Source organism: Lemur catta, chromosome 10, assembly GCF_020740605.2.
Source record: "Lemur catta isolate mLemCat1 chromosome 10, mLemCat1.pri, whole genome shotgun sequence".
NCBI lineage: Eukaryota > Metazoa > Chordata > Mammalia > Primates > Lemuridae > Lemur > Lemur catta.
In genome coordinates this window covers 79,455,356-79,482,171 of record NC_059137.1, presented here as the reverse complement: position 1 = coordinate 79,482,171, position 26,816 = coordinate 79,455,356, and the positions used below count along the sequence as shown (strand labels likewise).

General features: G+C 35.4%; 1 protein-coding gene across 2 annotated transcripts in view; it reads right to left on the bottom strand.

The window, feature by feature from the left end:
• NAA35 (N-alpha-acetyltransferase 35, NatC auxiliary subunit) overlaps positions 1-26,816 on the bottom strand; it is a 94,640-nt gene that overhangs the window by 15,617 nt on the left and 52,207 nt on the right. For both annotated transcript variants that reach the window (XM_045562708.1, XM_045562709.1), the window contains exons 12-14: positions 18,417-18,595; positions 12,743-12,802; positions 8,689-8,795 (exon numbers count right to left, since the gene is read on the bottom strand). In XM_045562708.1, the coding sequence (XP_045418664.1) occupies positions 8,689-8,795; positions 12,743-12,802; positions 18,417-18,595 (346 nt within the window). The remainder of the gene's footprint in view (positions 1-8,688; positions 8,796-12,742; positions 12,803-18,416; positions 18,596-26,816) is intronic.

The window sequence follows — 26,816 nt, the reverse complement described above, 5'->3', positions numbered from 1 at the left end:
AATTATAGTCAGCAGTTCTCAATGCATGGCCTGTTTCCCTGTGATGGTGAGAGTATCCCTGAGACACCTTTAGCGGGCAACACAAGGTCAAAATAACACTAAGACCTTATTTGCCTTTAGCATTCATTCTCTCACAAGTGTGCAGCGGACATTTCCAGAGGCTATGGTGGCATATGATACCATAGAAGATTGAAAACAGAAGCAGGTAAGATCATTCAGCTATTTTCTAGTAAGAAAGATATGAAAGAGATTTGAAAAAATATAAAACAATGCCACTTTTCTCACTAGTTTTTCTTATAAGTATATAGTAATTTTCCATAAAAATGTTATTTTTATTAACATGTAAATAATTTACTGTAAGTGAATAAATATTTTTAAAGTACAAACAGCCCCCACCTGATGATGGTTTAATTTTTTTACTTTACGATGGTGTGAAAGCAATACACATTCAGTAGAAACTACTTCGAGTATTCATCTGACCATTCTGTTTTTCACCTTCAGTACAGTATTCAATAAATTACATGAGATATTCAACACTTGATTAGAAAATAGGCTTTGTGTTAGATGATTTTGCCCAATGGTGCAGGCTAACTTAAGTGTTCTGAGCCACATTTAAGGCAAGCTAGGCTGAGTTATGCTGTGTACGAAGTCAGGTGTGTTAAATGCATTTTTGATTTATGGTATTTTCAACTTACAATGAGTTTATCAGGATGTAACCCCCATTGTAAGTCAAGGAGCATATGTAATGTTTTAGTATCTATTACAGTAGTTATCAATAGGTATGACTCATATAAACAAAAACTATTTGGCTCCTTACTTTTAAGAATGAAAAGGGGTCCTAAGACAAAAAATTTTGAGAACTACTGCTTTAGATGTATCTCTAACAATTTAATTCTTTATACTCAAAGCTCACCCCTACTCTGAGAACTTTCAGTTGCAGCTGACTGTCAGGAAGCTCCACTCCTTGATTCTGCATGATCACAGCTTCAGTTCACTCATATATATATGTGCACCAATACCACCTCCAAAATGAGGGAGCCAAGCATGGTAGGATTTTGGGGGAGGGCTCTCTTTCTGGCTTGCAGATGGCAGCCTTCTCTGTCTTCACATAGTAGAGAGAGAGCCCTCTGGTCTCTTCCATTTCTTATAAAGACACTATTCCAACATGAGGGCTTCACCCTATGACCTCATCCTAAACCTAATTACCTCCCAAAGTCCTTACCTCCAAATACCATCACATTGAGGGTTATGGCTTAATCATATTAATTTTGAGGGTACACATTCAGACCATAACAGCAGCACAGCCAGTATACAAAATCTTCCAAATTAAAAAGGAGAAAAAACGAAAATAAATAAAAATTGGATAAAACTAGGAAAAATAAAGGGGAAAAATTTTTTAAAAAGAAAATAAAACAGTAAACAATTAAAGAGGAAGAAATAAAAGGAGATAATGTATTTCAACTGTTACACTAAATGTAAATAAGCTGGATTCTGCTTTTAATAGAGTTAGACTAACAAGAATTAAAACAAAACCCAGTTAAACACCATGTAAAAGAAGCACATTAAAACAGAGTGATGCAAATAAGTTTAAAAATGAAGGAATGATCAATGGGATGTCAGACATTTTTTAAAAAGAGAGAAAGTAGGACTGCTAATACTAACATGAAATAAGTGGTACTTAAGGTTGAAAGTATTAAACATGGCAAAGGGAGATAGCGTATGATAAAAGGCACAACTGACAAGGTCAGTGTAACAGTTTACAACTGTATGCACTAAAGCAGCACCTAATTATATAAAACAAAAATGATTAGCGATACAAGGAGAATTCAGTAAATTTCTGTAGATTTGTCTTCTTCACAATTATTGTGTGTGAACATATATACACATATGCATGGCTAATTATAAACTGTTTGGACTCTGGCAGATCTAATAAGGGAGAAACTGAATAACCCAATTAACAAACTCAATTGAACAGATGAACATTGAACTTTGCTTCCTAGAGGTGAAAATCTGCATTGTTTTCTTTTTCCTGTCTTTTGAGATGGGGTTTTGCTCAGGTTGGTCTCAAACTCCTGGGCTAAAGGAATCCTCCAGACTCAGCCTCCCGAATAGCTGTAACTACAGGCAGGCACCACCATGCGTGCTGTACTTTTTTCTTATATGCGTAATAGACATATGAAAATCAGCCATGTACTTAGTCACACAATAAATAAAATTTTTAAAAACCCAGTATTGTAGTAATTGAGTAAAATTAGAAATAAACAATAGGAAGTTATCTAAAAAGTCTTTACTTGGAAATTAAAATACTTCAAAAAATGACCCTTAGATGAAAAAAGAGAAAATCAAAATAAAAGTTACAATATTCTTAGCAAGCAACAAAAAGATCACTTCCTATTGAAAACTGAACACAGATAAAGCTAAATTATGAGGAAAATGATTAACCTTCAATGTTTCATTCTTAAAAGAAATAACTATTTTAAAGAAAGATATAAAAGTAACAATGAAAACTTTAAAGAAAACAGGTATGGATCTAACAATTATTATGGACTATTTATCAAAAAACAAAAACAAATGTGATTCCAAGATAAAAATGGAAAGATCATTTCCATTAACATAGTGATCAAGCTTGCTATGATCACTGAATGTTGCTATTCAACTTTGTTTCAGAGATTCTAGCAAAGCAATGAGCCAAAATGAAATTTTATGTAATTACTAGAAAATAAAAGATAAAATTATCTTTTGGGGAAAGAGATTCCAAGCATCGTAGCAGAAACAACAGCAATAACAACAACAAAAAAACAAAACAAAGAATAAAAATCCCCCAAACTACCAAGGAATACATTTACCAAGAAATGTATAAGACCCATATGAAGAAAACAACTGAAGGACATAAAATAATATCATGTCCTTTGATTAGAGAATTTAAGAGCATAAAAATGAGAACTCTTAACATTAATATTTTTTCCAATTAGAATTCCAGCCTTTCAAAATTTTGCATAAAATTATCTTAACATTAATGTGGAAAAATAAATACCAGGGAAGAGCCAAGGAAGTCCTTAAAAAGAATAATGTAAGAGGACATGTCTTAACAGATATTAAAACTTAAGAGAAAGTCACAAAAGAAAAAAATTATCACTGAAACTGAAATCCTAATACAAATGGGATTTTTTAAGTAAAAGATGCCATTGTAACCCACAGGAAAACGATGGTTTATACTTCACCCAAAGGGCTAACTATCTAGCATAAAATAAAGTTGAATCTCTACCTTCAAACCATTTTCTGGAAACGATTTCAGAAGGATTAAATTCTAATAAAGCCCTAAAAACCTTTGAAAGAAGATTTAAGTGACTAAAGGTACAACCCATGGGTAGGGAAGAATGATTTACTTCCAAAAAAAAAAAAAGGTAGATAAAAGCTATCAAATAGAAAGCAAAAATTTTGATGTGGCAAAGACAGACACTTATCTGCAATGCCTATCACAGGTTAATACAAAGGATTAACCTCTTGTAATATACAAGAAGCTCTCTTAACAAATTTTGCAGAAAAAAGTACACCACTTAATAAAAGTCAATGTGCAAAGAATTTAAATGAGCAATTCACAGAAAAATAATTCTAAGTGTCCAATAAATATCGTAACAAAGTGCTCAAATTAAAATAACAATGAATTATCACTCTTCTCACAACACAGGGGAAATAATTAAAAGGACTAATTAACACCTACTGCTGGTCAGGACATATATGAAAAATGTACTCTTGTATACGGCTGGTAGAAATATAAACTGTTACAATCTGTTTAGAATTGGCAATATCTATAAACATTAAAACTACACAGAACCCTTTACCCAGTAACCCCACTCCTTAGAATACATTCCTATAGGATGAGCATCACTAATCTGAAAATCCAAAATTTGAAATGCTCTTTATAAAATCCAGAACTTTTTTTTTTAATTTCAGCTTATTATGGGGGTATAAAAGTTCAGGTTATATATATTGCCCATGTCCCGCCCATCCCCCCGAGTCAGAGCTTCAAGGGTGTCCATTCCCCAGACAGTGCGCATCGCACTCATCATGTAGGTATACACCCATCCCCTCCCCCCAGCCCCCACCTCAGCAGGGAAACCAATTTGCTGGTGAGTACATGTGGTGCTTATTTTTCCATTCTTGGGATACTTCACTTAATAGAATGGGTTCCAACTCTCTCCAGGAGAACAAAAGAGATTCTATATCACCGTTATTTCTTATAGCTGAGTAATACTCCATGGTATACATATACCACAGTTTACTAACCCACTCATGAATTGATGGGCATTTGGGTTGTTTCCACATCTTTGCAATTGTGAATTGTGCTGCTATAAACATTCGGGTACAGGTGTTTTTTATAGAATGACTTTTGTTCTTTTGGGGAGATGCCCAATAATGGGATTGCTGGATCGATGGTAGGTCTACTTGAATCTGTTTAAGGTATCTCCATGCTTTCCACAGGGGTTGCACTAGTTTGCAGTCCCACCAGCAGTGTATGAGCGTTCCTGTCTCTCCGCATCCACGCCAACATGTATTGTTTTGGGACTTTTTGATAAAGGCCATTCTCACTGGAGTTAAGTGATATCTCATTGTGGTTTTGATTTGGATTTCCCTGATGATTATAGAGGTTGAGCATTTTTTCATATGTTTGTTAGTTAGCCATTCTTATATCAATACCCTTCAAAATAGCAACAAAGAAAATAAAATACCTAGGAATATATTTAACTAAGGAGGTAAAGGACCTCTATAGGGAGAACTACAAAACACTGAGGAAGGAAATTGCAGAGCATGTAAACAGGTGGAAAACCATACCATGCTCGTGGATCAGAAGAATCAACACTGTTAAAATGTCTATACTGCCCAAAGTGATCTACAGATTCAATGCAATCCCTATTAAATTACCAACATCATTTTTCACAGATACAGAAAATATAATTTTACACTTCATATGGAACCAGAGAAGACCCTGTGTAGCAAAAGCAATTTTAAGCAATAAAAACAAAATGGGAGGCATTAATTTGCCAGACTTCAAACTATACTACAAGGCTGTGGTTATTAAAACTGCTTGGTATTGGCACAAGTGCAGGGACACAGACCAGTGGAACAGAACAGAAAATCCAAATATAAAACCATCCTCATATAGCCATCTAATCTTTGACAAAGCAGACAAAAACATACTCTGGGGACAAGAATCCTTATTCAATAAATGGTGCTGGGAAAATTGGATAGCCACATGTAGAAGACTGAAACAGGACCCACAGCTTTCACCTCTCACAAAAATCAAATCACAGTGGATAACAGACTTAAACCTTAGGTGCGAAACTATTAGAATTCTAGAAGAAAATGTAGGAAAGACTCTTACAGACATTGGCCTAGGCAAAGAATTTATGAAGAAGACCCCTAAGGCAATCACAGCAACAACAAAAATAAATGAACGGGACCTGATTAAATTAAAAAGGTTCTGCACAGCCAAAGAAACAGTCACGAGAGTAAACAGACAACCTACAGAATGGGAAAAAATTTTTGCATACTACACATCAGATAAAGGACTGATAACAAGAATCTTTTTAGAACTGAGGAAAATCAGTAAGAAAAAATCGAACAACCCTATCAAAAAGTGGGCAAAGGACATGAATAGAAATCCACAACTTTTTGAGTGCCAACATGAGATAGCGTGACGCCTTTGCTTTCTGGTAGTTCAATGTACTGAAACTGTTTCATGCACAAAATTATTATAAATATTGTATAAAATTATTTTAGGCTTTGTGTATAAAGATGCCTACGAAACATAAATGAATTTCATGGTTAGACACAGGTCTCGTCCCAGAGATATCTCATTATGTATATACAAATATTCCAAAATCCAAAACACTTCCGATCCAAAGCATTTTGGGTAAGTTATACTTTATTATGAAATATTTGGGAGCCATAGTTAGATCTACCATAAGTAATTTGGGACAGAAAAGCACCATGTGTCTTTTTTTTTTTTTTTTTAACCTACTATTTTTTTCTTTTTTCTTTTGTTTTTTTTGAGAAAGAGGCTCACTCTATTGTCTGGGTTAGTGCCGTGGCGTCAGCCTAGCTCACAGCAAACTCAAACTCCTGGGTCAAGAGATCCTCCTGCCTCAGCCTCCCCAGTAAGTGGGACTACAGGTATGCACCACCATTCCCGGCTAATTTACATTTCTTGCTCTTGCTGAGGCTGGTCTCAAACTCCTGACCTCAAGTGATCCTCCCGCCTTGGCCTCCCAGAGTGCTAGGATTACAGGTGTGAGCCATCACGCCCGGCCCACTATGTGTCTTTGAGTGGAAAAAAGATAAAGAACTTTAAAATTAAAATAGATTCTTTAAATAAAAAAAATTTAAAAGGCAATTAACAAGTAATTTAAGAGTTCATGATAAAAACAGCCTGATGAGCTGGGTACAGTGGTATATGCCTACAGTCCTAGCTACAGGAATACTGAGATATGAGGCTCACTTGAGCCCAGGAATTCAAGTCCAGCCTGGCAACACAGTGAGATCCCAGTCTCAAACACACTCATAGGAACAGCAACAAAAAGAATAGCCTGATGTATGTGATCCCATTTATATACTTATATATACATGTGTATCTTTATACACAAAGATATCTAACATGGTCATCAAAATGTAGCTAATCTCAGAGGTAAGATTTCAGGTAATTTTTTTTTTTTTTTTTTTACTATTTTTCACATACTTTTCTGCACTGATTGAAATTTCAATTGTGATCATATATTATTTATATAATCAGCCTTTAAAAAAAGGCAACTTAGTTATCTTTTCTCTTTTCTTCCCCTAGTGAATCATATATCATTTTCTATTAATTTTATCTCTGAAATTGTTCTCAAATCTGTTCTCTCCTTTATATTCCCAGAGTTTAATCCTTCATCACCTCTAACCTGTACAACTGAATCAGCCTAATTAAATGCTTTGCTTCCATTATCACTCCCTCTCACTACTGGTTTGCTTTCTATTAAAAAATACAGACCCAATTATGCCAATTCTCTCCTAAAACACTACGTAGCTCCTCACTGACAACAAAATAAAGACAAAACCTTACCAAAGCATTCAAGACTCTCCCCAGTCTCATCCTCAACTATCTTGCCATCAAACTCTCATTTGTTTGTTTATTCACTCAACAAATATTTATTATGTGCTTACTATGTGCCAGATACTATTCTAGCATCTGTGATACATCAGTTAAAACATACAGCTGTTGTTATAAAACAGCCAAAATTACCTGCCTTGACCTTGTGGAGTTTATATTCTAATTGAGGGGATGAGGAGAGTGGAAGATTGAAAATAAATACAATAAAGAAAATTATATCCTATGTAAGATAATTGTTTTGGGAGAGAGAAATGGAGTGCTGGTGGGAGTAGGGGTTGCAATTTTTAAACAGGGTGGCCAGGGTATCTCTCATTGAGGTGACCCTGAAAAGACTTGAAGATGGTGAGGTAGTCAGCCCTGGGTATGTTTGAGGAAAATGCCCACTATCCTCCATACTGTGTGTAAAACCCCTAAGGTGAGGTCTTTACACAGCATATTCCATGAATAGCAAGGAGGCCTGTGTGACTAAAGCAAAAGCGGTGAGGGCAAGAGCAGTAAGAGATGAGGTCAGAAAGGTGACAGGATAGGTGTCTAGACCAGAACACACTGAGCCTCGAAGGCTCAATCATAAGGACTTTGGCTTTTACTGTGAATCAAATGGGGAATGTAACCAACACTGAGAAAGCCTGGTTATTTACATCCTCCCAGGGATAGTCCTTATGGGACAGGTATATGTGTAATTTCTCAAGCTCCCTGTTCCTGATAAGAACTACTCTGAAGTGTAACCTACACTGTTCTCCAGAGCTCTCCTATAGGACTGAACCAAAGTTACTTTCTGTGGAGTGCACCTTAGCGTGGCTTTCTTCCTTTTCATGTCCTGCTTGCCCAAAACCTCACTGGTTTTTCCTGGGAACACTTTCTAAATATGTTTATATGAATCCTGGTCTCAGGGTCTGCTTCCCACCTAAGACAGGAAGCAACCACAGAGTTTTACATGAGATGTGGCAAGATTTCTTTTCAATAAATTGTTGGTAAGAACACCGGACTACTAACTGTTCTTAAAATACATTTCATGTTCTCATGTCTGCAACATGTGCTCGGTTTTTTGCTAAGAAATAATGATTCTTTTCTTCCCTCCCCACTGGAAAAGCCCAACTTACTTCTCAAAATGCCAACTCAAAAGATGATTCTTTCTACACGCAATACTTTTCAGCTACTTAGGGCAGCATGTTTTCAGGGCAGTGTCTCTACCAGAGCATAGTTTAAGGATCAATTATCTGCATTTTTTATTTTTATCTAGACTTCAGAAACCAAAGTGCCTAACATAGTGCTTTGCACAAAGTAGGGTCCAAGACAAGTTACTGAACTTCTGCTAACAACCGTTCGGTTTTCTGTCTCATACTGGATCTAATGCCAACCTCACAAAAACCTTAATTTCTAATCTAAATAATATGTGGCAGAGATCAATTTAACATGACCAAGTTATTTTTTATATTGAGACTTGATCCTAAACAATTTTTATACTTTGGCTATAAAGAAGGACTACAGAGAAGGTGGGCTTTTAAAGAAACACACATTATAAGACGTCTTACAATACTTACTTGGGAGAGAGCACCGGAGGACTTACAAAAGATCGAAGCGCATCTTTCACCATGTCTTGCATGAGATGAGTTCCAAAGACCTTTTTGTTATCCACCAGGAAAGTGGTCTTAAAACAAATGTAATATATTAGTAACACTGTCACACAGAGTTGTCACTACTATGACATGAGTGTACTTCTTATAAACACTACAGGCAACACAAGTGATTAAAATACAGAAAGTTGGTGGAAATTTTTAAAAATCACTGATTCCAGAATGGGTGCTACCTATTAATCCTTGTTTAAGGTATATTCTGATACAGGAGAATAAAAAATGTGTAGAAATAAAAATCTCCAAAGTTAAGAGTAGTAATATGGAACTGAACTAATCAAGATGAACTGACTAATCTGATTATATCAAAGGAGCTAATATATGAGAGCTTCATAGATTATAAAATATTAAATGGCTATAAATATTAAGTTATTTGATAATATTGGTCTCTAATGAATCTTTTGTAATATATACAAACTTTGTGGAAATGTAAAAAATATATTTAAAACAAGAGTCTGCACCTAGCAACTTCAGGATGCCTTTAAAAAAAAATAAAATAAAATAGCAGTCTAAACTCAATAATTCGCATTTTAATTTCTTCCCCTTAACAACTCTAGTAATTTTAATATTTAATTTATCATACCTTACTGATTTCCTAATACTCAGATTTTTAATATTTTTAATTTACATACAGTAAAATTCACATTTTTTTTAAAACAGTTCTACGCTTCTGACAAATGAAAGTTGTTTAACCAGCACCACAATCAAGATACAGGACAACAGCATCACCGCAAAAACATTCCCTCATGTGGTCCCTTTGTAATCAAGCCTTCTCCCTCACCCAAATCCCTGGCAACATATCTATTGGATCTATTATCGAACTGTATTTTGCCATTTCTAAAATATCATCATCAAAATGAAATCACACAGCCTTTGAGTCTAGCTTCTTTCACCCAGCATAATGCAGTTGAGTTCTTCTGCATTGTTTGTTGTATCTATACTTTGTTTCTGAGCCACTGTGCCCATGTACCACACAGTATATTTATCCTTTCACCAGTTCAAGACATTTGGGTTGTCTCAGTTTTTGATGATCATTAGCAAAAAAGCTCTAAACACTTGCACAGAGGTGTCCAGAATATCAGATTTCACTTCTCTTAGGCAATCAACTAGGAGTGTGATTTGTATGTTTAATTTTATAAGAATCCGCCAGAGTGTCTCAACCATTTCACATTTCCATCACCCCAGTACATCCCCACCAGCACTTGGTACTGTCAGATTTCTTAAAAAAAGATATTCTGAAAGGGAGTAGTACATTGTAGTTTAATTTGCATTTCCCTAATATTAACTATGTTGAATACCCTTTCATACTGAATTTCAAATTTTTTGCCCATTTTAAAAATTGGGTTGTATGTTTTCTTATTATAAAGTTTATAGAGTTCTTTATGTGGTCTAGATATAAGTTCTTTGTCAGACATATGATTTGCAAATATTTTCTCCAACTTTGTAGCATCTCTTTTCTTCACAGTGTCTTTCCCAGAATAAAAGTGTTAAATGGATCAATTTATCATTTTTCTTATAAACTGTGCTTCTGATGTCATACCCGAGAACTCTCTTCATTCCCTAAGATTACAAAGATTTTCTCCTATCCTTTCTTCTAAAAGTTTTATAATTTCAGATTTTATATTTAGGTTTACGATGCATTCTGCGTCAGTTTTTTTCATATGCCTGTCCAATTATTCAAGTACCATTTGTTGAAAGACTTATCATTTCTTCACTAATTTGCCTTTGTACCTTTGTAAAACATTAATTGACTATATTATTGATCAATTACTTGAACACATTAGTCAATAATTGTAACAATTTTTTTTAAAAAAGAACTTCTCTGGACTTTCCCCTCAGTTCCCACTGATTTATGTAGCCATCATTTTGCCAGTATCACACCTGTCTCACAAAAGGTAGTGTGAGTTCTCCAACTTTATTCCTTCCCCCCCCAAATCATTTTAGCTGTACTAGTTCCTTTGCCTTTCCATATAAATTTTAGAATCAGATTGTTGACAAGCTACAAAAATTCTTGCTGTGATTTTGACTAAGACTGCTGCGAATCTGTAGACTGATTTGCAGAGAACATTTTAAAAAAATCAATTCTTCCAATCCATGAACAAGGTATATCTCTCCATTTATTTAGGTCTTCTTTGATTTCTTTCATCAGTACTTTGCAGTTTTTCAGCATGCAGGTCCTACACACGAGTTGTTAGATTTATATCTAAGTATTCCATTTTTTGATGTTATTGTAAATACTTTTGTTTTTAAAATTTTGATTTCCCACTGTTCATTGCAAGTATATAGAAATACAATTGCTTTTTGTATATTGACCTCATATTCTGTGATCTCATTACACTTACCCATCAGTTCTAGGAATTTCTTTGTATATTCCTTGGGATTCTACATAAAATCATGGAATCTGTAAACAGACAATATAATATCTTCCTTTCTAATCTGTATGCCTTTTATTTCTTTTTCCTGCATTATTGTGCTAAGATTTCCAATGTTGAGTAAGAATGGAGAATTGTAAGCAGATATCCTTGCTTTCTTCCCAATCTTAGGAGGAAACTATTTAGTCTTTCAGCATTAAGTATGATGTTAGCTGTAGGTTTTTTGTATACGCCCTTTATTAGGTTAAGGAAGTTCTCTTCTATTCCTAGTTTTGCTGAGAGTTTTAATCATGAGTGGATGCTGAATTTTGTCAAACGCTTTTCCTGAATCAGTTGAGACTTTAGATTGTAAAGTGAATTACACTGACTGATTTTTAAATGTTGAACATGCCTTGTATTCCTGGGATAAATCCCACTTGGTCATGGTGTATTACTTCTTTTTATATATCATTGAATTCAATTTGCTAATACTTTATGGAAGATTTTTATGTCTGTGTTCATAAGGGATATTGGTCTATAGTTTTGTGTTTATGTGTCAGTTTGGTTTTAGTATTGCGTAGTATTGGCCTCATATAATGAGTGTTCTTGTCTCTTATATTTTCTAGAAGAGATTACATAGAACTGGCCTGGAGTTTTTTTTTTGTTAGGAGGTTTTTAACTCTAAGTTCAATTTAATGGATATGGGATTATTCAAATTATCTATTTCTTCTTAAGTGAGTTTTGTAATTTGTGTCTTTTAAGGAATTAGTACATTTTATCTAAATTTCTGAATTTATGGACATAGAGTTATCCATAATATTCCCATATTATTCTTTTAATATATACAGGGATCTATAGTGATATCACCTCTTTCATTCTTGATGTTAGTCATTTCTATCTTCTTTTTCTTATTCTGTCTCACTAGACGTTCATCAACCTTACGGACATTTTCAAAGAACAAGCTTTTGGTTGCACTGATTTTCTCTACTGTTTTTCTGCTTAGTATTTTACTAGTTTCTGCTCTTATCTTCATTATTTCCTTTCTTCTTCTTGCTTTGATTTGCTCTGCTTTTTCTAGTTTCTTCAAGTGGTAGCTTAAATTACTAATTTCAGAACTTTCTTCAATATAAACATTTAATGCTAGAAATTTCCTCTAAGCATTGTTTTAGTTGTATCTCACAGATTTTGATATATATTCCTTTTCATTCAGTTCAAAGTATTTTTTAATTTCCCTGAAGACTTCATCTTTGACCCATAAAGACTAGTAAAATACTAAGCACAGGTACTTAGAAGAGTGCTATTTAATTTCCAAATATTTAGAGATTTTCCCAGATATCCTTCTTTTACTGATTGCTAGTTTAATTCTAAAATGGTCAGAAAGATACTTTGTATGATTTCAACTGTTTTAAAATTATTAACGTTTGTTTTTTGGCCCAGGATATGATCTTGATGAATGTCTAACACTCAAAGTCAATACTTCAATTAAAAAATATTCCACTAACTGTGGAATATCCTTTAAAAGCATCTACCTTTTGTTCCATTAACCAATAAAAATAATGTCAATACACATACAATTTAATGTTTAAAGTATTTTGATACTAAGCGGCACTTACTTGTAACAGAGATCTTGAAAGAACACACGGTGATTGTTCGCTAAATTCACAGAAAAAATCCTAATAGATATAGAAAGAAAAAGCCATGTCATTAACAGATTAAATAAAAGCTAAAAACGTTTGCATATAGAGTGTAATTTTTACTAGAACTTCTGGAAGTGCTATATTACCAGAGTTAATATTTTAACAAATAGTTAAAAGGTCATTTCTACAGAAACTGTTTAATTTTTCTTAAAGATAGGTATCTGGGCTTGGGAACCCCTATGGTATTGCCATAGGCTGATACTAAGAGAACAAAAGATATGGAACTTATAGACTGCTCTTCTGGTAAGAGAGACAGGTATTGCCCAGATGACTATCACTGTGGAAAACATCCCTAGACAGGCAGTACATTTTCCCACTGAGCCCTCAATTTCAGCCTAAGGATCCTCCTGAGTACAATATTCATGAACAACTCAAAGCTGGTGTTTAAGATGAACCTATCCAGCACCCCAATTCCATCCAAGAAAGAAAATACTACTTGCTATTTATGCTCAATTCTCATGCGCTATAATAATAAAACAAATGTGTAAGAATTATTATTCTAGGGTTTATATGATCATCCTATAATTGCTAGCCAAGCTCCTGGCTCACATTTCTCATCCCCTTTAACCTGTATTATTCTATTAGCCTACTAACACAAGACTTTCATTTGCATCATTTCACTTCTATGCTCAAGAACAAACAATGGTTCCACAATCTAATCACAACTAAACAACATTTGGGTTTTTGCAATTTTTGCTCCATCTTTTTTTTTTTTTTGAGACAGAGTCTCGCTCTGTTGCCCGGGCTAGAGTGAGTGCCGTGGCGTCAGCCTAGCTCACAGCAACCTCAAACTCCTGGGCTTAAGCGATCCTACTGCCTCAGCCTCCCGAGTAGCTGAGACTACAGGCATGCGCCACCATGCCCGGCTAATTTTTTCTATATATATTTTTAGTTGGCCAGATAATTTCTTTCTATTTTTTAGTAGAGACAGGGTCTCACTCTTGCTCAGACTGGTCTCGAACTCCTGACCTTGAGCGATCCACCCGCCTCGGCCTCCCAGAGTGCCAGGATTACAGGCGTGAGCCACCGCGCCCGGCCTTTTGCTCCATCTTAATTACCCATACCTACTCATCCAAATTCTCAATTCATAACTCAACATGCAACCACTGCTCCACTTAGAATACCCTTCTTATTGACCTGGTAGTCTATAATTAACCGCTCACATTCCCAGAAAAGTCCCTTCTCCTAAATTCTCATTATCAAAATCCTCATTTCTCAAGACTCAAATCAAATTCCAGCTCTTAGGCTGTACTTTCTTATTCCAATTCCCCTTTTCTAAAATCCTGTTGCAGTTAGACACCTTAGGTATTACTTTCCTCTAACTAGAGGGGGTAAGATGGAAAAACGGAACCTTTTATACTTTTTCTAAATATCATTACCAATTACCCACCTACATGTCATTTCATATTTCCCTTGTAAATCTTGGAGAAATACAAATTACATCCTTTTACATAAGGATTTAGTTGTAAATTATTAATCTGATCCACATATTGTAAATAAAATTCCAAAATTTAGGTATTTTGATACCTGTGAAAACTTGTATTCATGATAATCCCCATCAAAGGTATGCCCTAAATAGCAGTCACTCATTATTATTATGTTATTTATTAATTAATTAGAGACAGGGTCTCACTCTGTCACGCAGGCCGAGTGCAGTGGAGCTATAATGGTTCAGTGTAACTTCCAACTCCTGGACTCAAGCAATCCTCCTGTCTCAGACCTACAAGTAGCTAGGACTACAGATGTGTGCCACCACACTTGACTAATTTTAAATTTTTTGTAGAGATGGAGTCTCACTATATTGTTCAGGCAGGTCTCAAACTCCTAGCTTCGAGCAATCCTCCTGCCTTGGCCTCCCAAAGTGCTGGGATTACAGGTGTGAGCCACCATGTCCAGCCAGCTTAACACAGGATTAAGAGTTTTACTGTAGGCTGAGTGAGGAGAGCAGTGGATCAAGAAGCAGTGACTGGGCTCAAGCTCTATCCAGGAAAATATAAGAGGTGCTAGATCACTGTCGTTTCTTATTGAGTAATATTCCATTGTATACATATAACAAATTTTAATAATCCGCTCATGAATTGATGGGCACTTGGGTTGTTTCCACATCCTTGCAATGGTAAACTGTGCTGCCATAAACATGCGGGTGCAGATGTCTTTATTATAGAAGGTCTTTTGCTCTTTTGGGTAGATGCCTAATAGTGCTATTGCTGGATCGAATGGTATTTCTATTTTTAGCTATTTGAGGTATCTCCAAATTCTTTTCCACAGAGGCTGCACTAATTTGCAGTCCCACCAGCAGTGTAAGAGTGTTCCTGTCTCTCCACATCCTCGCCAGCATTTGTTGTTTTGGGATTTTTTGATAGAGGCAAATCTCACTGGGGTTAGGTGATATCTCATTGTGGTTTTGATTTGCATTTCTCTAATGATTAGAGATGTTGAGCATCACAAGATCAAAGAATAGGCTCCACATGTACTCGCCATCAAATTGGCACTGACTGATGGTGCTCACACGGTAGTAATATTCTCCAAGAATTAGGGGGTTGGGGGGGTAAACTCACAACTAATGGATGCGGTGAGCATTGTAGAGGGGAAGGGCATGCCTCTAATCCTCACTTGGGTGAGGCACAGACATAAAACGTAACCAAAATGTTTGTACCTTCATAACATCCTGAAATAAAAAAAATAATAAAATAATAATAAAAAAAAACTTAAAAAAAAAAAAAAAAAGAAGCAGTGACTGGTTACAGAGGAGACCACAGAACTACAGGACCAGGAATAGCTATCAATATAGATCAGGTTCAAGGAAATAATCAGGAACCAACAGTAAAAACTGAGTAAGAATGTAGAGTAGAAGAAAGCGGAAAGAATGGGATATATAGTCAAAGAGCCAAATGGTTATTTATATGAACAGGTAGGAGATCAGTCACAAAGCTGTTCAGTAATTCATTTAAAAATGAGAACCTATTAAATATACAGTCAAGGAAAACAGATTAAAGATACCAGCTCCAAGAAAATGTTGATGCAAAAGGATTGATTAATACTAAGAGTTTCAGATATGCTCTGTGTTATACAGAGGCTAAACACAGGGTTAAAAGGTAGAGTCAGAAAAGATGGAAATACTTAACTGGCAGTAGGTGGGCAAGATTTTGACAACTCTCTCTTGTTCCCTCTTTGCTTTGGCCTATGACACTTGATAAATGAATGAAACAACAATAAGAAGAAAGCCCTTTTCCTTTAATATTCTCAACACTTTTATCAATGTACATTAAAGAAACAACATGGTACCAGAGTAAAAAGGACTCCTGGAACTACTGCTCAGTCTTCCTACACACAAGGCAAAAGTACTGATGTGGGTGAAAGGCAAAAAGCATCTATCAGAAGTCTATGATTCTGCTCCTTCAAAGGCTATCAAAACCATCCCCCATTTCGCAATCCTAAGTCAGCTGTAAGGGAGCTAAAAAATCAGAAAAAAAGCCTATTCAGACATCTGTGTGATCAAGTTCTTTAATAAGACATCCTGCAGCTTGCTGAGAAACATTCAAAGGATCACTAACAATGCCTCAGCTACCTACCCTGGTTAGAACCAATGTAAGTCTCCTGAGGTATCTGGAATGGGCCATAGTCTCCTTAGAGGGCTTGGTGAAAGTGACTGGCATAATGGTAGACAACTTAGCCTTCCATATCAGGAGCCCATCAACACCCAGGTCAGCCCTGTTGCTTGTTTTACTTATTTAAAAAAAAAAAAAAAAAAAAAAGTCCATTTGTCTACTAAGAATAGAACTGGTAAACAACAATATATATTAAGAACCCTATGGGCTAATTTCCAATATGCCATTACGGTCACAAGTCCTTTGAACCTTACTTTGTTTAGCTGTAAGATGGATTGCAAAATAACAGATTTATGTCTATGTAATCTTTCCTACCTTTAAAATGCTATGATTCTTACGATGGAATAAGAGCAAACTACTAAAAAGAAAGCAAACACAAGAGAAAGTAAAAAAGGCATAATCAGTGAAAGTTTCACTAAGGAATGAAGACTTAAGCTGGGCATTAATGACAAAGAATTAATGGAAGGGAAGAAAAGGGTATTTTAAGAAAGAGCATAAACAAAAGCACAAATCTTTACTGACCATCAACTATAGCCCAGAGACTGCTGCTAAATGCTAGGGATATAAACTAGATATTTTGGGATCTCAAGGAACACAGGTACAGTGGCAACCTGCAACCAGAAAGGAAGACTTCACAGAGGAAATGATCCAGAGGAAGCAGTTACATATCTAAGTGTGCACGCTAACAACAAATGCTTATCTATGCACAGTTAGGCAACACACATTAGTATACTTATTGCCTAAGAATAGTAATATTTTGCATATTATCTACCCTCCTACTAAGCTTATATATGTCACTATAACCTTACCAATTAAAAACCTCAATCCCTGAATATATTAGTATTCCCAAAATAAGCCTTGTTCCTCTATATTTTAATCCATAAAAAAGATTGATCCAAACTATGGTAGCTTCAAAATGTGCATGCTCTTTTACCCAGCAACTTCCTTTTTCAGAATTTTTCTTAAGGGGGAAGGAAACACATGGCATAAGGATTTACCTAAAAATGTGTTCATCTTAGTATTGTTTGTAACAGTGAAACACTGAAAATGACCTAAATATAATTTAATATGAATAAACTGGAAAAACCTGTAATATATGCTGATAATGGAACACCACACAGCCATTAAAATAACATCAAAATGTGTATTTGTTGACATGAAAGATGTCCATCATACAGAGATTAGGAAAAAAAAAGGTTACCAAACACCATGATATCATTTTTATATGTAAAAATCCTTATATACATACTTACATACACGTATGTGTATTTGTACAAAAGGTTTTGAAAACAGAATCCAGAGTTCAAACTCCATTCTTAAAACTTGGGTAAATCATCTAACCTCTCTAAAATTTAACTTCTTAATCTCTAAAATGAATAGTATAAAATCCTTGAGGATTAAATAGAATGCATATATGTATGTATATACCACTTAATCTTCTAGCTATCAAAGAAAATAGGTAAGCAGCATTATTATTAAGAGGTGATCTGTTAAGTAAGATCACCCTTGGGACACCCAGTGTCCAAAAAGTGATCAGCTACTCTGTTATTAAACTAAAGTGACTCCATAAATATGTACAATTATTCTGTATCAATTAAAAAGGAAACAGGCCAGGCGCGGTGGCTCACGCCTGTAATCCTAGCACTCTGGGAGGCCGAGGCAGGAGGATCACTCGAGGTCAGGAGTTTGAGACCAGCCTGAGCAAGAGCGAGACCCTGTCTCTACTAAAAAATAGAAAGAAATTATCTGGACAACTAAAAAATATATATATATACATAAAATTAGCCGGACATGGTGGCGCATGCCTGTTGTCCCAGCTACTCGGGAGGCTGAGGCAGAAGGATTGCTTGAGCCCAGGAGTTTGAGGTTGCCGTGAGCTAGGCCGATGCCATGCACTCTAGCCCGGGCAACAGAGCAAGACTCTGTCTCAAAAAAAAGGAAACAAACCAAAGTAATATTCCAGAATAGAGATTTGTACTTACCAGGATACAATGTAAATTCGTTAAATTCACAACCTCACAGACAGTTTTTATTCTATCTATTAATCTGGCAAAATAGTTGACCATTTCTTCCCTTTTAATTATTTTCGCATATCGAGGGAAAGTTGGTGGAAGTAGTCTCTGGTTAACAAGGGGCTCAAAACCCATCATAATTGGATGATCTAAAAAGAAAAAAAAAGTTAAGATTTTTCAAAGTTTCTCTTAATTTTAAACCACAAATGCTATTAATATAAAAAGAAAAATGCAAGTTTTAAAAGCCTTTCCAAATTCTAATCACAAGATCCTCTAAATGGATTTTATAATTTACAATTAATGTATCTGTACGTACATTTTTAAAAAATGAAATAAGCAGATTTAGTAACCTAAAATTGTACTTTCTACCTACATGGTGGTGGTAGTGGAGACGGAGGGAGTTTTCTCCCACAAAATCACAAGAATGGGATAAAATGGGGTCAATATATTCTCTCAAAAAAGAGGAAATGCTATATGAACCATGAGATTGTGAAAAAAGGTAAAATGGGAACACAAATAATGTAAACTTCTCTTCCCCTCAATTACTGAACAATAGAATCAATTCAAACTTAGCTATATACTAATCTAGAATAGCAGAGCAGCACAGCCCTCAGTCCGTAATGAGTCCGGAACGTATTTGGTTCAGAGCTGAGATTACAGAAACTCACGATGCTTTACAGAAAATATTACAAGAGACCTAAGGGTGAGTTCCTCTTTCCCATTCTCTGTCCAATGGCGATGTCACTTTTCACAATAGTGCAAAGCTCCAAACCAAGTCTTTCTCAACTAGAAATCTAAAATGAGAAAGTGTATCCCTGAAATGAGTCGTGATTAAGAATTTCAGATTCAAAGTTCTGCTGGTCTACAAATAGGTTATAACCTAAGAAAAAACATAGTTTCAGATGTCAATGAAAGATAAACAGGTGTCATTATTAAGAATGAAAAGAATGACAATCAAATTATAATAATATCACTGAGATATACACCATAATTGTTCTTTAGGATTATGTAAATAAAGATGTTCCACAGGGTTCTTGGTCTACTTCCTCTTATTAAGTTCTGCCTAAAAAGCAGGTTGAAGTTACTTATTTTAATATAAATTCCAATTTAATTAATGATTCCCAAACTAAAATCTTTGGCTCACAATCTTTATTCTTAGTTCCAAACCTATGATTTCAAACTGCATAATAACATTTCTACCTTGGTATGCCGTATCACCTCAAAAGGCACATGTCCAAAAACCAACTTTATCTTTCTCCCCTCACATTGCTTCTCCTCTTATATTCCCCTTCTCATTAAAATGACCCATTATCCTTACAATTGCTTAAGCTAGAACTCTCTCCTCTCACCCATCATTGCTTTATTTAATCAATCGGTAAGTCTTAAGGATTCTAATTCCTAATGTCTACTGAATCTGTCTTTCCTCTCATTCCTACTACCATACCAATAGCCTAACTGTATTGACTCCTCTCTCATTAAATTAATCCTGTACATTGCCACCTTTATTGTTTTATCTAAAACACAGCCTGACTTCATTATGCTAATCCAAAAATTTTGTTGACTCTCTATTACACACAGTATAGGTAGGACAGTGGAAGGTGCTTCACAATTTTCTGCCACTCCTACAGAAAAAATTTTGTACTCCAATGGAAAACAACTATGCACTGTCAGATTGATTCTACAGGAACTATTTTACAAATCTACAAATTGTCGGTAACTGACAGACTGCTAAATTTTTCATTTAAACAAGTTATAACATCTCATTGAGTAAGTTTAACAAAATCCTTAACATTTTTATAGCTGTATGAGAGTCACAGTTTTACCTTTTTCTGAAAATCATCTTTTAACACGCCCTACTCCCTAAGCACCATAAGCTGTAAGCAAGCACAATGATTCACAAATGTCATTCTCCATGCTTCTTTACTTTTACACGAACTATTTTCTCTACCTGTAAAGCCTACCCCTTATTCTTAGCCTGGTAAACTCGACACAGCTTGAATGCTCTCTCCTCAGTCCTCCCATAGTATTTTGTACATACACTGCCCCTGTGTTGGGCTATGTCACTTGCCCCTCTCTCCGAGGTCTTTTAAAAGCAGGAACTTGGCTTCATTTAGAAGTAACATAAAAGTAGTAGTGCTAATGGTGTAAGAAGCTTCTTTACCATACCAATATGGGTACATTTTGGCCTTTAATGATAAATGCATAGAACCCAGATGCTTAAATAGTACATTAATCTTATTTTCCCTCAAAGTATTCTAACATGCATATAAAATTATTATCCAGGAATACTTTTATTCTTAATATATACATTTTTAGGCCTTATACCACACGTAGAAAATTAAATGCATAATAGCCATTCATGAAAAGCTTCATTACCAGTGAAAGAAGTAAATATTAATGGGAAATGAATATGTTCTGTACTACCTTCACTTTTATAGAAATTAAAAAGTGCAATATAAACCAACATTAATGTCTAAAACTAATTCAGCTGTCCAGAACATTGCAGAGTGTTTACCAGTTATCTCTGACCTATTCTCACTAGGTGTCAGTAGCATCCTTTAAGTTAAAACCCTTATTGTGAAAATTGAATACACATCCAGACATTGTCAAATGTCTCTGGGAAGCCCCAGTTGAGAAAGACTGGTCTAGACAAATACAATAAACAATTATAATTCAGTATGGATAAGCCCAGTATGTAACAAGAACATCTAATCCCTGGAAAAATTAGAGGAAAGACTTCCTAGAAGAAGTAAAGTCTAAGGAAAGACCTAAATGATGAGAAGTTGGTCATTCAAAGTATAAAATATTAGTCAGGACAAAGTTTTCCAAGCATATTAAAAGTCTAGAAGACAGAGAGTATGACTCCTTTTCTTTTTTCCTTAGGGAGCTGCAATTTTCCAAGTCCTAACGTCTCCAAACAGAGCAAGTAAAAATAGATGCATATAAATAGACTGGAAACAAAGTTTCTATGTATAAATTAAGAAGATACCTGTATGCTCCTCTCCATTCTTTACATACATTTAAAATTTCTCCCTGCATTTTTCTTGACATTGTCCATGTTAATGGTTAATGGTCAAAGTGGTTCCTAATAGCTATTTTTCGAGTCCAATGCCTTAACCACTCAGCCATCACAGCCACAACTAATAAGCTATTTTTAAATCTCAGCTGTTGCTGAATCTCAGGGACTTAGTAACCATACTATATAAGACATCATAAGTTGCTTGACTAGAAAAGAGGGTAAGAACCAAGATATAATAAAAGATCAAAGCTGTTATTCAGGATATAGACTAAAGTTTAGCAGGAAAGGGGCTAAAACGTAAGTAGGAGTTTGTATTTGGTTTCAAGGTAACAGAAACAGTGAAAAGCTTTATCAGACCCAATCCCTTCCCAGAATAAACTGATCTAATATTTTCCCATTATACTTCATATCTCTTCCACATTATTTATCTTAGACTGTTTTATATTAAAATAACCTGAACGGACTCTGATGTCCCTTACGAACTAAGCTCAGAAAGCAGTATCATTCACACCACTTCCTACCTAGCAAGTACTCAATAAAGTTTTCCTGAATTGAACTGGATACAGATCAGACAAGATAATTTCTAGGTTTCCTTCTGATTTTATAAGCCTGTAGGTATATAAAAATTATCTTGGTTTTCCTGTTAAAATACTTCATATATAAAATGCTAAAAATCACTCTTAGTACAAGAATGCCAAATAAGATTATCTTCCCCTCACAATAATATTCTTTTAAAAATAAAATAGTAAGGCTGGGCGCAGTGGCTCACACCTGTAATCCTAGCCCTCTGGGAGGCCAAGGCGGGCAGATCGCTCAAGGTCAGGAGTTCGAGACCAGCCTGAGCAAGACCCCGTCTCTACTAAAAATAGAAATAAATTATCTGGACAGCTAAAAAAACATATATAGAAAAAATTAGCCGGGCATGCTGGCACATGCCTGTAGTCCCAGCTACTTAGGAGGCTGAGGCAGTAGGATCGCTTAAGCCCTGGAGTTTGAGGTTGCTGTGAGCTAGGCTGACACCACGGCACTCACTCTAGCCTGGGCAACAAAGTGAGACTCTGTCTCAAAAAAAAAATAAAATAAAATAGTAAAAGTGTAACTATTATTTCCAAAAACATTATGACACACTGGTTTAACACACTGACTGCCATGTGAGCTGTATTTAACTCAGGCTAGTTTTGACCCCAGGGCTGTGTGAAGCAAAACTCTGCAGTTGGTTCGTGATAATCTTGATGTTCCTATTGTAACAATTAATATTGACAATTGTAAAATCGTGGATTCCGAAGCACATAAGTCATGCACAGAAAACAATAAAAAACAACAAATTAGAAAGGATTGTGTTGTTTTAATAAAACACCATCACCCCAGGGAAAAAAAATTTTTTTCTAGTGTAGCAGTCAATGTGTTAAAGTATACGAGTTATTCAAATTCCTGAGTTATTCAAATTCCTGTTAGATCACTGGTCTTCATTACTAATAGCACTAAAGTACTAATAGTACTTCATTACTAATAGCACTAAAGTTTAGTACATTACTAAAGTACTACCAATAGCACAAGGTCACTGGATAAAAGCTTTCCTTTTGATATATAATAGTAGTATATATTTTTGGGGTACATATGATAGTTTGATACATGTATACAACGTGCAATCATCAAATCAGGGTAACTGGGATACCTTCATCTCAAATATTTATCTTTTCTTTGCATTGGGAACATTCTAATTCTTCTCTTCTAGTTATTTTGAAATACACAACAAATTATTAAGTATAGTTTCCCTAGTGTACTATCAAATAATAGAACTTACTCCTTCTAACTGTATTTTTGTATCCATTAACCAACTTCTCTTCACCCTTCCCTCCCCCCACCAGGAGACAAAAGATAATAGATTTATAGTAGCAATGTGGTTTGGTTTTCCTGAGCAACATAAGTTATTCTAAAAGTAAATTAGATGTCAAAATTAAAGATCTGAAAATGTGTTAGAAGAGACAGACATTATGTAATATTTATTCAATACATCTCTCATAAGTTACAAAGGCAATTTATAGTTAGATTTAAAATAATGAATTTTGGCTGCTTAGAAGTTAGAAGGAATTCTGGCAAACAAAGGAAGCTGCTGAGGTTCGGGTGTGTTATTCTGCACTTCTTGGCTCTTTGATTTCCTTTTATAAAAAGTTGTAACATTATGCTAAGTGAAATAAGCAAGACACAGACAAATAATATATGATTCCACTTATATAAGGGACCTAGAATAGTGAAATTCATAGAGACAAAGTAGAATAGTGGCTGCCGGAGATTGGGGAGGAGGAAATGGAGAGTCACTGTTTAACGGGTACAGAGTTTCAGTTTGGGAAGATGAAAAAGTTCTAGAGATGGATGGTGGTGATAGTTGCACAACAATGGTGATGTATTTAATGCTAGTGAATTGAACACTTTAAATGGTAAAAATGATAAATTTTACTTTATGTATATTTTATCAGTTAAAAAATGTTATAAAACAATATTAAACCACAACTGTTAGCCTCAATATTCTATTCGTCAGATGCAAATCTACATATTTTAACATTTTGCGTGTACATGTTTTAATAGGTAATACATACAAACAATTTTAAAAACTTTCAAGCACAACAAAAGGGTATATAACAAAGGGTATACTCCTGTCCACTTATGGTCCCCAGTTTATTGCTTGAGAATTAACCACTACCAACAGTTTCTTCTGTGGGTGCATGTGTAGTGTATCCCTTTTCTAATTTTATTGAGGTATAATGGTCATATGATAAAAGGCAAACATTAAATGTATAGTTCAAAGTTTTGAAAAATACATACAACCATGTAAGTATCACAATCAACGTAAACAACTTTTCTAACACCCCAAAAAGTTTCTTGTGCTCTTTCTCAGTCAATCACTCCCATGCCAGGCAACCATGAACTTTCTGTCTCTATAGATTAGTCTTCCTACTTTTAAACAAGAAGTCATACGTTCATACTCTTTTATATCTGACTTCTTTTGCTCAACATGTTTCTATGATTTATCCAATATGTTACATGTATCAGTACTTCATTTGTTTTGATTGCTGGTAAGTATTTCATTGTATGGATATGTCATCATTTTTCTATTCACATATCAAAACCATCAACATATTATTGATCTAATTTTTTGCTTTAAGGTGAACTTTTTTTTTCTTTGGACACAATCTCAAACTTACAGTTGAGCTGCAAGTGTAGTCAATACCAAAACACCCTCTATTATGTTCAATGTCATTCCTACAAAAAACAAACTCCTACATAATCACAATACAACCATCAGAATTAGGAAAAATGACCAATTACCATCACCTAATCCTTAGACTTCATTCAAGTTTTACAAACTGTTCTTCATATTCATGTCAAAATCACAACATCATATCCATGTCAGAATCACAAAATCATTATTACTCTCCTTTAACCTGAAACAGTTCTTGAGTCTTTCCTTGACTTCCATGATACTGACATCTTTGAAAACTAACAGACCAGTAATTCTGTATACTGCCTTTTAATGTGGGTTTGTTTTGTTTCCTCATGATCAGATACAAATTATGAATATATCACAGAAGTGATGCTATATTCTCACCACATCAAGATGTGACTCACTGTTAGTGATGTTAACTTTGATCCCTTGATTAAGGGGATGTCCAATAGGCCACTTCACTGTAGCTACTCTACCCCTTTCACCTTTGTAATTAATAAATATTTATGGGATTCAGGGGTCACCCACATAAATATGCTCATCACCATTAAGCTGTCCATTCATTCATTTACTTACATCAGTATGAGATGGCTTCCTCTTTTAGTCAACAAGTTATGATCTGTCAGAATTGTTTACTTTGATACTCAAGTTTTCCCAAATTTGGCCTGTGTGAGTACCTCTCCAAGCTATTGTCTATGTCCAATTGATACGTTCCTATCATTTTTTGAGTGTTTACTCACTTCTGGAATAAGATGTTCTAGGCTCACATTGTTCCTATCCTGCCCAGCCCTGGAATCAGCCAGTTCTCCAAGATGGTCTAGTTCCATTTAGTGGACAGTGGTCTTCAGTAAACAAGAGGTGGATGCTAGCATGCTCACTTCTAGTGGGGTATCACTGTTCCCAGGCTCTCTAGATGACAGACCTAGAAAGTTATGTAGTTATATGGATATACATATATTTACATACATATACATATTTACATGTCTATATCAATCTATATATTAGAAGCTACGAACTTACATCCATACCTTTAATTTCAATCCAATACCACACAGTTCAATCTAGTCTTCTCCCCTTCAGTTCCCAACTCAGTATCTCAGCTCCCCAATTCTGAGAATCTTGCCACTCCATAATTCATTTATATGAGACCAATTTCCCTATATGTAATCAGTCTTTGTATTAGTTTCTAGGGGTGCTGTAACAAATTACCACAAATTGCATGGATTAAAACATTTATTCTCTCATGAAAGTTCAACATCAGTTTCAGCAGGTTGAAATCAAGATGTCAGCAGGGCAGCAGTAACCCAGAGACTCTGGAGGAATCTGTTCCTTGCCTCTTCCAGCTTCTCTTGACAGTTGGCATGTCTTTCCTTATAGTTGCATCATGCCAATCTCTCCCTCTGTCTTCATGTCACCTTCTCCTTTTCTATGTGTCAAATCTTCATCCAATTTAGAAGGACATTTATGATGATATTCAGGGCCCACCCATATAATACAAGATTATCTCAGCATAAGTACCTCAAACTAATCCCATCTGTAAAGATCTTTTCCCCAAATAAATAATTACAGGTTCTAAGAATTAGGTCCTTGATATTTCAGTGGCCATCATTCAGCCCACTACAATCTCCTATTACTGACATGCCAAGGCTACCATGACCTCCACTCTGCTTGGAAGGTCATCCCTGAAGAGACACTCCTCACCCTATCTAAGCTCTGATATCCCATGCCACGACATCTTTCTGCACAGAATGCTTTCCTCAATCTGCTTAGGCTGCAATTCCCCACATGGGACCACCTTTTCCACTCAAACACCCTCATCTTCCTGCTTAGGCTTTGACATCCCATACTGTCCTATCCTCTTTGACAGACACCTCTTCACTTATGATCTGACACCCTACACCCTTTTCAACATGCTTAGGCTCTGAAACCCTGCATCAGGGCACCCCCATATAGAGATGCTCTCTTTACCTGGCTTGGGTCTCTGATGGCCCTGCACACAGCTGCCTACATGAATCTATCTCGGTTCTAGCACTCTGCGGCAGACCCCTCCAACATTGAGTATGCCCTCCTTACCCTGCCTGGGCTCCCACACCCCATACTTCCCTCTTCGCCATGCTTTAGCACCTTC